We start from the raw sequence: 14,710 nt of genomic DNA, 5'->3' as shown, positions 1-14,710 counted from the left end.
GCATGCTACAATTTGATGACGAAATCATATAATAATCGAGTAGTAGTTTGAAATGGATCTGCTATGAATTTTTATGAAGCTAAATATTCAGGCGCTCAGAGAAAGAAACAATAGCTAAAAGCATTTGCTAGACCCTTTAGTGACAATGCCAGTGCCAAACCAACTGTGTATACACTTGCAAGGCCAGATGGGTTTGTATTGCTGATTAGCTGGGCAAGTCTGAACTGCCTTTCCCTTCAACTCCAGGCTTCTTTTACCCTTGCAGAGCCTCTTTGAGTAGTTAAAATCTAGTCTTCTCATTGGCTGTCCTGTCCTAGCATTGTCATTGATTAAAAACTGAATCCTGGTCGACTTTCACTTCTATGAGAATTAAAATACAAAACAGCAAATACAATTTATATAAAAAATGTTGCTATTGTGGTATTACAGTACTGGTTTTGTGCTACCAAGCTATTGTGGTGCTACAATGCTAATATTTACCTGAAGTTATTGTGGTGCTACAATGCTACTGTTGTACTATCAATCTCTTGTGGTGCTACAATGCTACTGTTGTACTACCACACTATTGTGGTACTACAATAGTGTTTTCCTAACACGCGGGACATTAGGAAAACAAAAGAATGTGAAAGAACAGAAAGAAAAAAAAGAATGTGAAAGAACATAGCCAATTTTTTAACAACGATGCCAGAGCTTATTGATGATTATTTAAAATTTTATGATTAGATATTCACTTATACGAGGTTACCTATTTGTCATTTGTTTGTGAATGTTTTCTAACTGCTACATTATTCAAGCATGTGCCAGATCAATGAGACATGAGACTACGAATCAATCGTTATAAGGGCTCATTGCTTCTACACACTTGATTGCTAGTTGAGGATGGCTTGTAGGTCACAAAATCTTGCGTACCTCAGCTTGTGTTTCTGTGAACACATAAGTGAGGCAGGGATCGAGTTACTGGGTCAAACTCATAGTCTGATCTCTTTGGACATTTCTGGCTGCGCGTGTGGAGATCAAGGTCTTTCTGCACTTGGAAATAACACAAGGTTTCGAGACGTTACCTTGGCTGACTGTAACAAAGTTACGGATCTCGGGCTACAGAAGTTTGCTCAACAATGCAAAGACATAAACAGATTGAGTTTGGCACACTGTAGGGTAAGAAATGCCTTACCTATGTTTTATGTATGTACGTACGTATATATGTAGAACGTTTTATTGGCATTGGTAATCATAAAAAATGATGTTTTTCATTACATACCAAAAAAGAACAAACAGATAAATTTTTATCATCTTAAAATATTCTCATTCATGTTGACACATAGTATGTAAAGCTAATAGTACATTGTAGAACCTCACAGATGGAGCCATAAAGAACCTTGCATTCTGTTGTCGTCTGCTGAATGTACTGGACCTGGCTGGTTGTAAGCTGGTGAGTTGCTTTATACATCAGCATAATGCTTATGATATGGTAGTTTCTCTAATCTCTATCTTGTGTTATTTATTATTCAAATCTGTCAAGGCTGGTGTATACTTCATAAAAAGTAACATTTACCGTACAACCTTTATTTGAATGCCATGGCGCTCTATTTTCTAAATCTTCCTTTAGAGTGGCGCTTTATTGGAGGTGACGTTCAAATAGAGGCCGCCGTTGTATTTTTCAAATACCTCGTCAAAATGTTGCAAAGAAAAACATTTTTCTCTCTTCTTCGGGCGGTGTGACATTAGCCGTTTTGGACGCAAGAAACTAACTTCCAACTTGTCGTAGATATCTAAATAAATATTCACGAGGAAGCTGATACATGTCTCTACCGGTTGATCTCTATTGCTTGCAAATAACCTGCGATGATCTCATAGCCTTATATTGTTAAAGCTTTCGAGTTTTTTATTCTCTTTTAAATTTGAAGGCATATTTTTATTTTGTTAGTATAGTTAAGAAGGTTGGATGAAATATTATTGCGCTCATCGATCAGTTTGCAGCCAAAACTGACTTTTTATGTGCAACAGAACAGGAGTTACGAGCAGAGTGTCGATCCGTTGTAAGCTGAGTTCAGATTACCACAATCATGGTAGCAAATAATATGCTATGAATCTGCAAATTTATAAGTTTGATAATAATAATCTATCAAATGCTACAAATATATATTCAAGAACAATTGACGAGTCATAATTATAATACATGCAAAAACAAAAATTATAATTGAAACAAAAATATTTGCATTGTATGCCACTCGGCAGGTTGCATTCTGATTGTTGTTTTCGTATGAAGCCATGTCATCATCTTCTAGCTGTTCAATCTCTTCCAAAGTGTTTGCTGACCTTCACTCTTTTTCTGTGCTGCTGAACTAGTTGATATTAGCGTCTAAACAGTTTTTTTACCGGAGCAAAACTTTTATGCGTTGCTATTTGAAAAACTTTTCGCAAAAATAATGATAAACTTTTAGCCAGATGCGTGCTTAGCACAAGTCGTTGAAAGCATTGTAATTGCTAAAACATTTTTTATATACGTCGAAATATTAAGACCGCGTTAAACAAGGAACTACTATTAGTCTGATACAGTTACTAATTATTTCTATGGTATTGCAATCAAAGTTTTTAACGAAACAACCTAAAGACTTGGAGTTGCAAACCAGACTTCGATACAAACAGAAACAACGAACGAATTAATTGTTATTGATGTAATCGAGTCATTATCAGCACATTTGTGTGGACACTTTTCTACTGATCACTTGCTATTATGGGCTTGCGAAAGATTAAAAATGTCAAAAAGTTGTGGTCAAATAGAAGTGTCGGGCAAATAGAAGTGGTGGTCAAATAGAAGTGCCATTCAAATAAAGGTGACGTTCAAATAGGGTAATATTTAAAAAAGATAACTATTTGTGAGATTATAGCCTATGAGTTGTAGTCGGTTTGAAAAATGTGTAGCTGTGTTGGCGATTATATGTAATCAGTAGTACCACGGACATAAGAAAATAGTTTTGTATAATTTTTATAACATTTGTATAACATTTTATAACATTTGTATAACATTCCGCAACCGAGTTAGGAACTGTGGGCTAGAAACTGACAAATAGTTTTTTTAAAATCTTATTTTCAAATAGAGGTTTTACAGTATGCTCTTGTAATGTAATTTCATTGCAACATCTTCAGCTTTTCGTACTAGACAAATATAGTTCTTTACTGGTTCAGTCTTAAAATAGAACTGCTGCTCACCGATGCCACATTGCTGCCTTTGATAGACAACCATGGTTCTGCACAGTGTTGCGATATAGAAACACATTGTGGTCATTCATGAAATCCGTTTTCTAAAGTCAAACTTGTTTTCGCTTTTCTTTAAATTATGTTTTAACGGCACATTATGAAAAGCATTTCATCTGCCAAATAAAGTTTAAGAAACATGGCTAGTCATACCGTTTCTTTTGCACAGTTGACAGATCAGAGTGTACAGTATTTGTCTGGTGTCTGCCACTATCTGCGGGAGCTTAATATGAGCGGATGCATACTGCTGACGTAAGTGAAAGTTATCTTGTCTAGTTTTTATGTTATCTCATTGTGTGGTGGGCAAATAGTTTAAACTGTTCAGCCAGTATCTGACATGTCAATGCTCAGTTATGAGTAGCTTGGATATGCTTCAATGTCTTATGTGAATATAGGATACGTCTAGTTTGTCTCTATTTTTATGTTCTTTGTCTTTTCTCTTTATTGATGCAAAGTCTAAACTATTCAGGTAAAATGACAAGAGAAACTCACTGGAGAGCTAGATATAAAACTGTGAAAAATTTGCAATGACAGATCTTTGGCTAGGGGCTCAGCTATGATATTGCATTGCTAGTGAATGCGTGCAAGAGGTTTTAACTTTTGCTCATAAGTGACAGTTTATGATCACTTGTTTAATGCATCAAATGTCACACATACATCTCTTGCTTCAGCACCTACTGAGTCCATCCTTTAGCGTTGTTTTTGTAAATAAAAACATTTTGATAGTTTAAAATATTTTGTAATTTTAAAAGTTACGAAACCATACCTAAAGCTGTTGTCCGTTTACATAAAGCTCAACGCATGAATATTAATTTACAGCATTATGAAATGAATCAATGTTTTACATTCATGTATAATAGTATGGCTAGATACCTCTGCTCTTTTCAAAGCTATTGCGGTTGTTAAGGAACTTATATAACATGAGCTCTTTTGGGTTCAGTTGTTCAAGGTGACTGCTGGCCATCCTTGACACTGGTACAGCCGGATATCCCATGATATCTCTCATCATCGCTTTCATATTCTGTATCTGCAGTGACAAGGCCATGAGGTACCTTCGAAAAGGTTGCAAAAACCTGAGGAGCGTATCAGTGCTTTACTGTAAAGCTATCAGCAAGTAAGTCGCTTAAATACAGTACTGTATAGATATCAGCTAGGGTATTAGTACTGTGCTGTAAGGTTACTAGCTAATATGCCAGTGTTGTACCGCATAGATATCAGTAAATGTGTCAGCACTGTACAGCAATGGTGTCAATAAGCATATGAAGTCGACTTCTTCTCCAAGTCCAACATAAAAAAGTGTAATTAGGCTTTACCCGCACTACTGTTTGAATTTGGTCTCTATTTTCTCTATTCCTAGTACATGTACTATTATTAATTGTACTGAATTTTTCCTAATTAATAGACTATCAGCTTCTCAAGGTTAAGCTAGTTTTAACACTTGCTACACAAACTAAGAATACCTGTATAGCTAGCTTGCAGAAACATCACATGTCTCAACACAAGTTTGCGTTTAATTCAACTAATCAGATTGTTTTGTGTTTTTGTGATATGCGATTGTCAATCATGACTTCCTGCATTGTTTGCAGACGTTCTGTGCAGAAGATGCTGGTGTCCGTACCAAGAGTTGAGTGGACAGATGATGAAGTTCCTGCTCATTTCAACTACTGACTTGTACCCAGTACCTGATACACTTAATTTATCTTTTTATGGATCTTTTTGTGCATTAAAGAAGCCATCCATGTCTTGTTTCACTACATTTATATATTTCCTAAAATCTGTTTATAAACCTATATAGAGTAAAACACAATAAATGCTGCTCCATAATACAAAAAAGTTGTAAGTAAAACATACAAATACTGACAACAAATGACGGTTAATAAAAATATACTGAAGCATAGCCTTTTGACCTTCTTTATAAGCAGGTTTTGATAAATACAAGCTCAACTGTACCAAGCATGTGCACAGAGGCTAGGACTTGCGGACAAAAGTCCTGTAGAAATAAGGATGACAGACTAGTATTTCACATGACTAGATCAATAGTTGATAAACAGAGAAATTTGGTTCCAGTTTTGAAAAATGAATGTACAATAGTTAAAGTAGCTTCAATAGATTCAACGACATGACCACAACATTGAGGTGACAGCTAGAACATAACGTGGCCTTTAATGACTTCTAGTAAATCATGGGATGAAGGTGCTGCCATGACTCCATCGTTGCAGTAGACTGAGAGAACATCTTTCGGTAAGATTGAGAGGTCCTCACTAACTAGAGCATCTGCCCCTAATTCAACACTGGCATTAGAGGTTAGCTTAGCATTGGGTGCAGGTGTCAGCTCAGTGCTGACTGCGGAATCAAGTTGATGAATACTACTGGCAAGTTTACTATCGGCAGTGACATCCCTTCCTCCAGTTATCTCTGGTGAATGCAACTTTTTGTGCTCCGATAATAGCCAGCTTGAAGAGAAGGTCTCGGTACATAGTTGACAAGCGTGGTCCAAAGTGGTCAGGTTCCTACATAACAGAGTTATATGTGATGATACAGTTGTAGGATATGATGGCTTAAAAGATAGCTCAATACCGACACAGTATATTTGCAATATCAGCGTATCTGCAACGTCAGCATATCTGCAACGTCAGCATATCTGCAATGTCAGCATATCTACAACGTCAGAATATCTGCAACGTCAGAATATCTGCAACGTCAGAATATCTGCAACATCAGCATATCTGCAACGTCAGAATATCTGCAACGTCAGAATATCTGCAACATCAGAATATCTGCAACATCATCAAAACTGAAATATACGCATATAGGCAACATCAGCATAATTATAACATCAGCGCCTCTGCAACATCAGCGCCTCTGCGACATCAGCATATCTGCGATATCAGCATATCTACAACATCGGCATATCTACAAGATCAGCATATCATATTATAGAAGCTCGTATGAGTATCAATTTACTTTATAAAATAAGGGTTATCCATGTAGATCGATTTAGTCCATAATTATGAGAAAGAAGTCGGTACCATAAAGGGGTGGTCACACGAGGACCGAAAGGAACTAAACGACACAAAACGACGTCGCTGTCAGTTGTAAACTGTTCGGTCGAAGACATTTCTGGCTGACACGAACCATTTTGGTCCTGCTCGAAATTTCGTGGCCGAACCCTTGCTCTTATTGGCTAGTTAAAATTCTAGCGAGCCCCCATCACATTCCTCCTTACATGCGTGTGAGCAAAGTTAAAAAAGAAATGGGACGATCTTTTTATTTCGTTAAATAAACAACATGAAGCAATTTACGACAAGGCTCACCCGGACTTGTGATTGTGTTGCATAAATGTAAGATGTTGCACTTGAGTTTTGCATAAATGTAAGAGAATTATTGTGGTTTTCTTTCGTGTAGAATAGAAGTAATGTGTCATACTCATCCTGATGAAGAATCATTGACTGATTTATTTATGTAAAACCACAGTACTATGATAACGCCTGTTTTTGTTTGTTATGTACTCAGCATAAAAAAACATTCAAGTGTTAACAAAAAATATAATTTTGTTGATGGGAAGGGTTGGCAAAATCTTTGAGCAACTGAACGATCTTCTGATAAATCTGCTGCGTAATTATAATTATTAATTATTCCTCAAAGTTTTTTTTTTACAATAGAAATATTTAGCCCGAAGACATAAAAACTACCAATGAAACAGTGTCCTGTCTTCATGCGTATGGTATCTAGGAAGCGAAGTGATTTCGGATGCCGTGTGACATGTGGCTTAGCCGAACCGAAGTAAAACAACCTCCAAATCTAAGTCGGTTCGGCCATCGTGTGACCACAGCTTAAGGCTACAGCCTAACCTTGAGGCCTAAACAAAGACCTTGACTAGAAAAATTTACCGTTGGTGCTGCTTCATATGGTTTTTGAGACCCTGCTGTCGACGAAAGGATCTCCCACATTCAGCGCAGAGAAACGCTTTTTCACCATTATGAGTGAGTGTATGAAGCCTGAGCTCCTCTAAAACAACATGTATAGCATAAGCCAAAATTCTATTAGGTGAAAGGTTCCATCTTTAAGGTTCACCATAAGATCATGGCAAGGTTGATGAGAAGGTATTGCTGAATAAGTACAAGGCAGTCTCTTACCGAGACTGTAAAAAGAAGATGAACATTGACTGCACTTGTGGTTCCTCCGCTTCTCATGGTGTCGTTTCCAGTGATTGTGGAGTCCTACCTTCTGCGTGAAAAATTTAGCACAAGGCTCACATTCATAACGGCTTTGTTCTTTGTCTTTATGAGTATCTCGGTGACCCATCCAAGAGCCTAGCTGAGAGAATCTCATGCCACAGACGTCACAGCTAAAGAATGTCAGAAAATAAAATGTAGATAAATGTGAGAAGCTGATTGAACCAGTAAATACAAAGTACAGTATAATTAATTTGTAGTACAGTCTCTACTTACAAACTTAATTCGCCGTGAGGGTTGTTTTATAAGTATACAATTTTGTAAGTAGAAACCAATTTTACCATTTAATTGCCCTAATCTGTTCGCAGCCCCAACACAACTTGGATATAACATTTGTATAAATTATAAATACATGTAGTGGTTAAAACTGTAACAAATGCATTTTAGAATTATATTACCGCGTAATAAATCAAGAAAGTACACGTGAAAAAATAGAAAGCAGAAAAATAACGAATAAAAACTTTAAACGGTATGTTTACCTTTAACCGTCTACACAAGGCAAAGCTAAGACCACGGGAAGTGGGAAAACGGCGGTCAAAAGAGGAGGGCATTGTATTGCTGTCTTGGTTTTGTTTGGTATAAGTGCTTTTAAGAATGTGATTAAACAGATTTTTTTACATCGGCACGAACAGAAAAACCATGTCATCATACAAGAAACACAGAACTTGATTTGCTAAAAACAAGAGTAGTCCTACTCTGTATCAATATATGATAACTCCAAATTACAGAACAAACAAAACAATTATTCATCACTCTCGCTAGCTATGAAACCCACAAGAAGCAAGCCAGAAAAAACATGAAAAAACAAATGGGCAAAATCTGAAAAGCATGACGTATCAAAAAATAATTTGTTTAAGGTGAAGCAAAATTTTTACCAAAAGAGGTTTTGTGACTTGAAAATTCTCTAAGTAGAGGTTCCACTGTATGAGAAATAGCACGTTTCCGTAAAAGTTTAATAAAAATGCAGTCAATGGAGCAGAGTATGAGCAAAAACACGCTTGTTTGGATGACATCTAAACACCCTTGTCCTGATGACATCTAAACACGCTTGTCCGGATGACATCCAAACACGCTTGTCCGAATGACATCTAAACACGCTTGTCCAGATGACATCTAAACAAGCTTGTCTGGATGACATCTAAACACCCTTGTCCGGATGACATCTAAACACCCTTGTCCGGATGACATCTAAACACCCTTGTCCGAATGACATCTAAACACGCTTGTCCGGATGACATCCAAACACGCTTGTCCGAATGACATCTAAACACGCTTGTCCAGATGACATCTAAACACGCTTGACGTGATGCCATCTAAACGCGTTTGTCCGGATGACATCTAAACACGCTTGTCTGGATGACATCTAAACAAGCTTGTCTGGATGACATCTAAACACCCTTGTCCGGATGACATCTAAACACCCTTGTCCGAATGACATCTAAACACGCTTGTCCGGATGAAATCTAAACAAGCTTGTCTGGATGACATCTAAACACCCTTGTCCGGATGACATCTAAACACCCTTGTCCGAATGACATCTAAACACGCTTGTCCGGATGAAATCTAAACAAGCTTGTCTGGATGACATCTAAACACCCTTGTCCGGATGACATCTAAACACCCTTGTCCGAATGACATCTAAACACGCTTGTCCGGATGAAATCTAAACACGCTTGTCCGGATCACATCTAAACATGCTTGTCCGGATGACATCTAAACACGCTTGTCCTGATGACATCTAAACACGCTTGTCCCGATGACGTCTAAACGCGTTTGTCCAGATGACGTCTAAACGCGTTTGTCCTGATGATGTCTAAACGCTTGTCTGGATGACATCTAAACAAGCTTGTCCGGATGACATCTAAACACGCTTGTCCAGATGACGTCTAAACGCGTTTGTCCTGATGACGTCTAAACGCTTGTCTGGATGACATCTAAACAAGCTTGTCCGGATGACATCTAAACACGCTTGTCCAGATGACATCTAAACAAGCTTGTCTGGATGACATCTAAACACGCTTGTCCGGATGACATCTAAACACGATTGTCCTGATGACATCTAAACACGCTTGTCCCGATGACGTCTAAACGCATTTGTCCAGATGACGTCTAAACGCGTTTGTCCTGATGACGTCTAAACGCTTGTCTGGATGACATCTAAACAAGCTTGTCCGGATGACATCTAAACACGCTTGTCCAGATGACATCTAAACAAGCTTGTCTGGATGACATCTAAACACGCTTGTCCGGATGACATCTAAACACGCTTGTCCTGATGACATCTAAACACGCTTGTCCCGATGACGTCTAAACGCATTTGTCCAGATGACGTCTAAACGCGTTTGTCCTGATGACGTCTAAACGCTTGTCTGGATGACATCTAAACAAGCTTGTCCGGATGACATCTAAACACGCTTGTCCAGATGACGTCTAAACGCGTTTGTCCTGATGACGTCTAAACGCTTGTCTGGATGACATCTAAACAAGCTTGTCCGGATGACATCTAAACACGCTTGTCCGGATGACATCTAAACAAGCTTGTCCAGATGACATCTAAACAAGCTTGTTCGGATGACATCTAAACACGCTTGTTCGGATGACATCTAAACACGCTCGTTCGGATGACATCTAAACACGCTTGTCCGGATGACATCTAAACACGCTTGCCCGAATGACATCTAAACACGCTTGTCTGGATGACATCTAAACACGCTTGTCCGAATGACATCTAAACACGCTTATCCAGATGACATCTAAACACGCTTGACGTGATGCCATCTAAACGCATTTGTCCGGATGACATCTAAACACGCTTGTCTGGATGACATCTAAACACCCTTGTCCGGATGACATCTAATCACCCTTGTCCGAATGACATCTAAACACGCTTGTCCGGATGAAATCTAAACAAGCTTGTCTGGATGACATCTAAACACCCTTGTCCGGATGACATCTAAACGCGCTTGTCCAGATGACATCTAAACACCCTTGTCCGGATGACATCTAAACACGCGTGTCCGAATGACATCTAAACACGCCTGTTTAGATGTCATCTAAACACTCTTTCTGAAGTAGATTTAATTTTGTTACTTAGCTCATCAACTAATCAGCTAGTGATAGCGCCTAAATATTTTATCATGAAAATATGTGAAGGTAACTTCCTACCATACAATGTCTTAAATCTACCTCAAAACACTATGGAAAGCTAGACATTGACATACAATAAAGACCAACTGTGTTTTGTGTAGATACAGATCAGTAGCTAGCATATCTACGATATTAGAAAGCTTATCTTAATAAAATTACTAACCTGTAAGGTCTTTCTCCGGTGTGAATACGTCTGTGGACTTCAACGCTGCGCTTTTCTGTGAAGCTCTTTTCACAAATGTCACATTGATACGGCTTCAGTCCTGCATGAATCCTCTTGTGTCTCAACAAGTTAGACTTGAGAGAGAATTTTTTAGAGCAGATATCACAGTGATATGGTTGGAGCCCTGCATGCATCTGCATATGAGCATGCAAGGCTCCTTTACTACTTAGAGTAGCACCACATTGGCTACATGTTACAGCTTTCTTATTAACTTCTTGAATTTTTTGGTTGGCATCAAATGTTTTGTGCCTCGAGTCCAGGTGACGAAGCAAGGCAGCGTAGTAGGAAAACTTGAGTTCACACTGATCACACTGAAACCTCTCATCTCCTTTAAAGTCTTTTACCACCAGGCAGCCAACCTCTAGAAAAAAACCAATACAATGAATCATCATTGAAATGGAGGACAGAAAATAAACCACCACGAAAGCAATTGACAAATGTATAAAAGTATTTATACATTATGTATAAAGAAGATGTAACTGAGTAGATCCCAAAGCTGTAAAGAAAAACAATAGGAAGTTAGCCGCTAGGACAAAGACACACCCTGCAGACATTCAACCATAATACAAAGAATAAAGTATTATTGAACTAACCATCTGCTTTAGGTAATTTATCCTGTCTTCGGTGACCTCTATCTTCCCTTTTCTCCAGATTAATATTATAAAGTTCACTCGATCGTCTTGGCCTTGTTGTTTTACGTCTGCTTCTTTTCACGCTGTTACATTAATATGATGTGTTAACAGATCCAAAGTTTCTTTCAAAAGTCACACAAAAATCATTTATCCAAAGGTAACTACCATAAAACCTCTAATTGAACGCCATGGCGCTCTATTTTTCAAACCTTTCTTTATAGTGGCGGTCAAATTCGGCTCATTAGAATTTTGGGAAGATAAATTTAGTCCTTTTACGGGGGAAGCGAATGTAGCCTATATTTTGCCCTCATTTTCCGGTAAAGCGATATTATTTAAACCTTTTGGATGCAATAAATCTGCTAACTTAACGCCAACTTATAAAATATCTCTCAATAAATATGCATTGAGAAACCAAGAAATATCTTTACCAGTTGATATTTATTGCTTGCAATTAATATGCGATGATATTATAGCCTGTGTCTTGCTTCGCAATTTATTAAAGCATTAAATTGTTATTTCACTCCAAATTTGAAGACATATTTTCATTTTATATCTATATTTACAAATGTTGCGTAAAAGTTCATTGCACTCATTTATGCTTGCTACAGTTTGCAGCCAAAACTAGCTTTTTATGTGCAATAAAAGAGGAGTTACGAGTATTGATCAATTGTATGATCAGATGACCGAAATGATGCTATCAAATAATACGGTATAAATCTGTAAATTTATAAGTTATAAAATGATAATCTATCAAATGCTGAAAATATATATTCATGAACAAGTGATAGCAACGAACCATTGTTACACGTTGCAGAAACAAAAGTTAACATTTTTAAAACAAAAATATTTGCATCATCTGCTTGGATTGCTGAGTTCTGATTGTTACTTTCGATGGAACAAACATCATCTGGCTGTTCAATACCTTCCACAATGTCTCTTGACCTCAACTCTTCTTTTGCATTACTGAACTAGTCGATATTAGCCTCAAAACCATTTTTTAGCAGAGCAAAACTTTTACGCGTTGCATTCAGCACAAATGCAACACGTAAAGGTTTTGCTCGCTAAACGTACCCTTTGACTAAATGTAAACCGCTTTTTATATTGATGTGCTTTGAAGTATCAAAACTGTGTTAAACAAGGAACTACTATTAGCCTAACACAGTTATTAATTACTTCTATGGTTTTGCTTTCTAAGTTTTAATGAGAAAATGTGAAAATTTTTGGAGTTGGACCATGAGAGAATTGATCGTTATTAATGTAAATGATTCATTATTAATACAATTTTGTGGACACTTTGCTACTGATCACTTTATATTATAGGCTCATAAAAATCAAAGATTGTCAAAGTGGCGGTCAAATAGAGTGTGGCGCTCTATTTTTCAACCCTTCTTTTATAGTGGCAGTCAAATAGAGGTGGCGTTCAATTAAAGGTGACGTTCAATTAGAGGTACCGTGCAATTATGTTTTACGGTACTTTGTTTAATATTCAAATAAATGTTTCACATACCCATTCATGTTTAGAGATTCGTTAGCGTTATTGTTTGGATCCGAACTTGAATCATCATCTGCTGAGTACCGTCTATCACAGCTACAACTAACTACAAAAGTTACACAAGATGATCTAGTAACATATGAGTGTAGTCTAGTTGTAGTACATAGAAGATAGCATCTCACACTGCACATTACAAGCTTGTTAATGTGTTAAGAGAAACTGCCTTTGCAAAACTAACCATCTCCATCCTGTTCCAAAGTCAATGGTTTTAAGCAAACCTGACAGGTATCTTCTGCCTTGCACTGACCCGTCTCTGCAACAAGACAACAATTATCTGCAATTATTAATATCACTAGTTTGATGAAAAGACAAAATTATCTTACCATTGCAATGAACAAGGATAGGTTTCAAACGTACTCTAGGTGATAACAAACTGACCTGAACAGCTGCTGCTGAAAACATCTACTAAATTTTGCAGGTGACTCAGTGCTTCCCTATAGTCTTCAGCTGGCAAGTTTCGGAATGCAACTGTTAAAGCTTCGACCTAAAAATCATTAGACATGCTGTATTTCCATGCTTATCAACAAGCGTTTGGTAAAATAATCATGTTAAAGTGTTCTGTTGCATTTTCACACATCTGCAATGGTTATGGTTATTCTTCTAGCTTATGTTATAGTCTCCGCAAAACCCTGTCTTTACTTGTAAAATTCTTTCGGCCAAATCAGAAAAAAAGTGATATATACGAAGAGCTGGAAGTAAGCGTTATGTATGGCTGTACAGTTAAACACTGGTAAAAAGTATTTCTGACTGAACATATCAAGTTACCCAATGAAGCTTTTATTAGAATTGTTATAGACCCCCAACCTCTAGCCCACATAAGGTTTAATCATTTGGCTGATGGTCTTGACCTTCATTGATGCTTTTCAACACTCTTATTTAAAACGAACAGGGTACACATTCGCTACATTGATTAAATGATTAGTGAATAGAAAACCACATAGAAACACAGCATAACTCGCATATGAGCTTCAAAAAGTTCTTATTTATTTTTAATGGTGACCAGACTGGGCGTTGAAACTTCGATAATTTTGTAAATGAAGTGATTTTTAAACAAAAATACATCATGTATTTATTGAATTTCAACTACTACGCCTGAGAAAAGAGTGATTTCTATGTTAAATACGTTATATTAGTACTTTTCAACGATACGACAAAATGCTATCTAGTTGTGTAATAGTTAATAAAGCAACAACGTGTATACAGGTGTTATATATGAGCAATCTTTATTGCGTTAATCAGTGGTGTTCAGTTTACCTGTTTCAAAAAATCAAGCATAAATGGTGAACGCTCACATGGGTCCGTCATATTGTAAAAAGTTCAATGAACTTATAAAGTTTGAGTTTGTTCTTCAGAGATAGCACCGCAGATACGACCAAGCTACAGTATCGATCTTCCATTCCAGTTAGCGGTACTAAATCAATACAGTCGGGCCTTCATTCTAACCACGAACCTACAAGTGGAACGTCATTATAGCCGTCGACCCGTTTAATTTGCAGAACCTAAGCAGCAATTACACTCGCTGCACAGTATGCTGGTAATAGGTAAAGCACTGTGTCTGCACATCTAACTCTCGTGGATCTCTTCATACCGTATAATTTTTCTGGAGAAAATTTTCAAAGACATATTTCGTCAATATTGTGATGTCAGGATAACTCCACATTTGCAT

At 37.3% G+C, this 14,710-nt stretch overlaps 2 protein-coding genes across 3 annotated transcripts in view; one reads left to right on the top strand and one right to left on the bottom strand.

The window, feature by feature from the left end:
• The window catches only part of LOC137392009 (F-box and leucine-rich repeat protein 13-like), a 37,203-nt gene extending 32,150 nt beyond the window's left edge, over positions 1 to 5,053 (top strand). Inside the window, exons 17-21 of one of the 2 annotated variants that reach the window (XM_068078596.1) lie at positions 891 to 1,155; positions 1,349 to 1,429; positions 3,425 to 3,507; positions 4,289 to 4,369; positions 4,855 to 5,053. In XM_068078596.1, the coding sequence (XP_067934697.1) occupies positions 891 to 1,155; positions 1,349 to 1,429; positions 3,425 to 3,507; positions 4,289 to 4,369; positions 4,855 to 5,050 (706 nt within the window). In that variant the 3' untranslated portion in view covers positions 5,051 to 5,053. Of the gene's footprint in view, positions 1 to 890; positions 1,156 to 1,348; positions 1,430 to 3,424; positions 3,508 to 4,288; positions 4,370 to 4,841 lie in introns of both variants that reach the window. The other variant, XM_068078597.1, reaches the window with a different exon arrangement.
• A 332-nt stretch (positions 5,054 to 5,385) lies between these two features.
• Positions 5,386 to 14,439, bottom strand: LOC137392010 (zinc finger protein ZFP2-like). Its single transcript, XM_068078598.1, has 9 exons — positions 14,299 to 14,439; positions 13,423 to 13,528; positions 13,223 to 13,297; positions 13,000 to 13,090; positions 11,454 to 11,575; positions 10,801 to 11,221; positions 7,392 to 7,603; positions 7,146 to 7,263; positions 5,386 to 5,765 (listed from the first exon to the last, which is right to left on the bottom strand). The coding sequence occupies exons 1-9, from the start codon at positions 14,347 to 14,349 to the stop codon at positions 5,399 to 5,401; spliced, it is 1,563 nt and encodes a 520-aa protein (XP_067934699.1). The 5' UTR covers positions 14,350 to 14,439; the 3' UTR covers positions 5,386 to 5,398.
• Between the last annotated feature and the right edge of the window lie 271 nt (positions 14,440 to 14,710).

Source organism: Watersipora subatra, chromosome 3 (genome assembly GCF_963576615.1).
Source record: "Watersipora subatra chromosome 3, tzWatSuba1.1, whole genome shotgun sequence".
Lineage (NCBI taxonomy): Eukaryota > Metazoa > Bryozoa > Gymnolaemata > Cheilostomatida > Watersiporidae > Watersipora > Watersipora subatra.
This window is presented reverse-complemented; position numbering and strand designations above follow the sequence as displayed.

What these genes read in the sequence shown, in the direction of transcription:
- LOC137392010 (XM_068078598.1), bottom strand. Translation starts at nt 14,349, where the DNA reads ATGACGGACCCATGTGAGCGTTCACCATTTATGCTTGATTTTTTGAAA. An exon ending in TGCTTGATTTTTTGAAACAG is followed by an intron (nt 13,529 to 14,298) that starts GTAAACTGAACA and finishes AATGATTTTTAG; the next exon opens with GTCGAAGCTTTAACAGTTGC. An exon ending in TTTGGAACAGGATGGAGATG is followed by an intron (nt 13,091 to 13,222) that starts GTTAGTTTTGCA and finishes TAACTTTTGTAG; the next exon opens with TTAGTTGTAGCTGTGATAGA.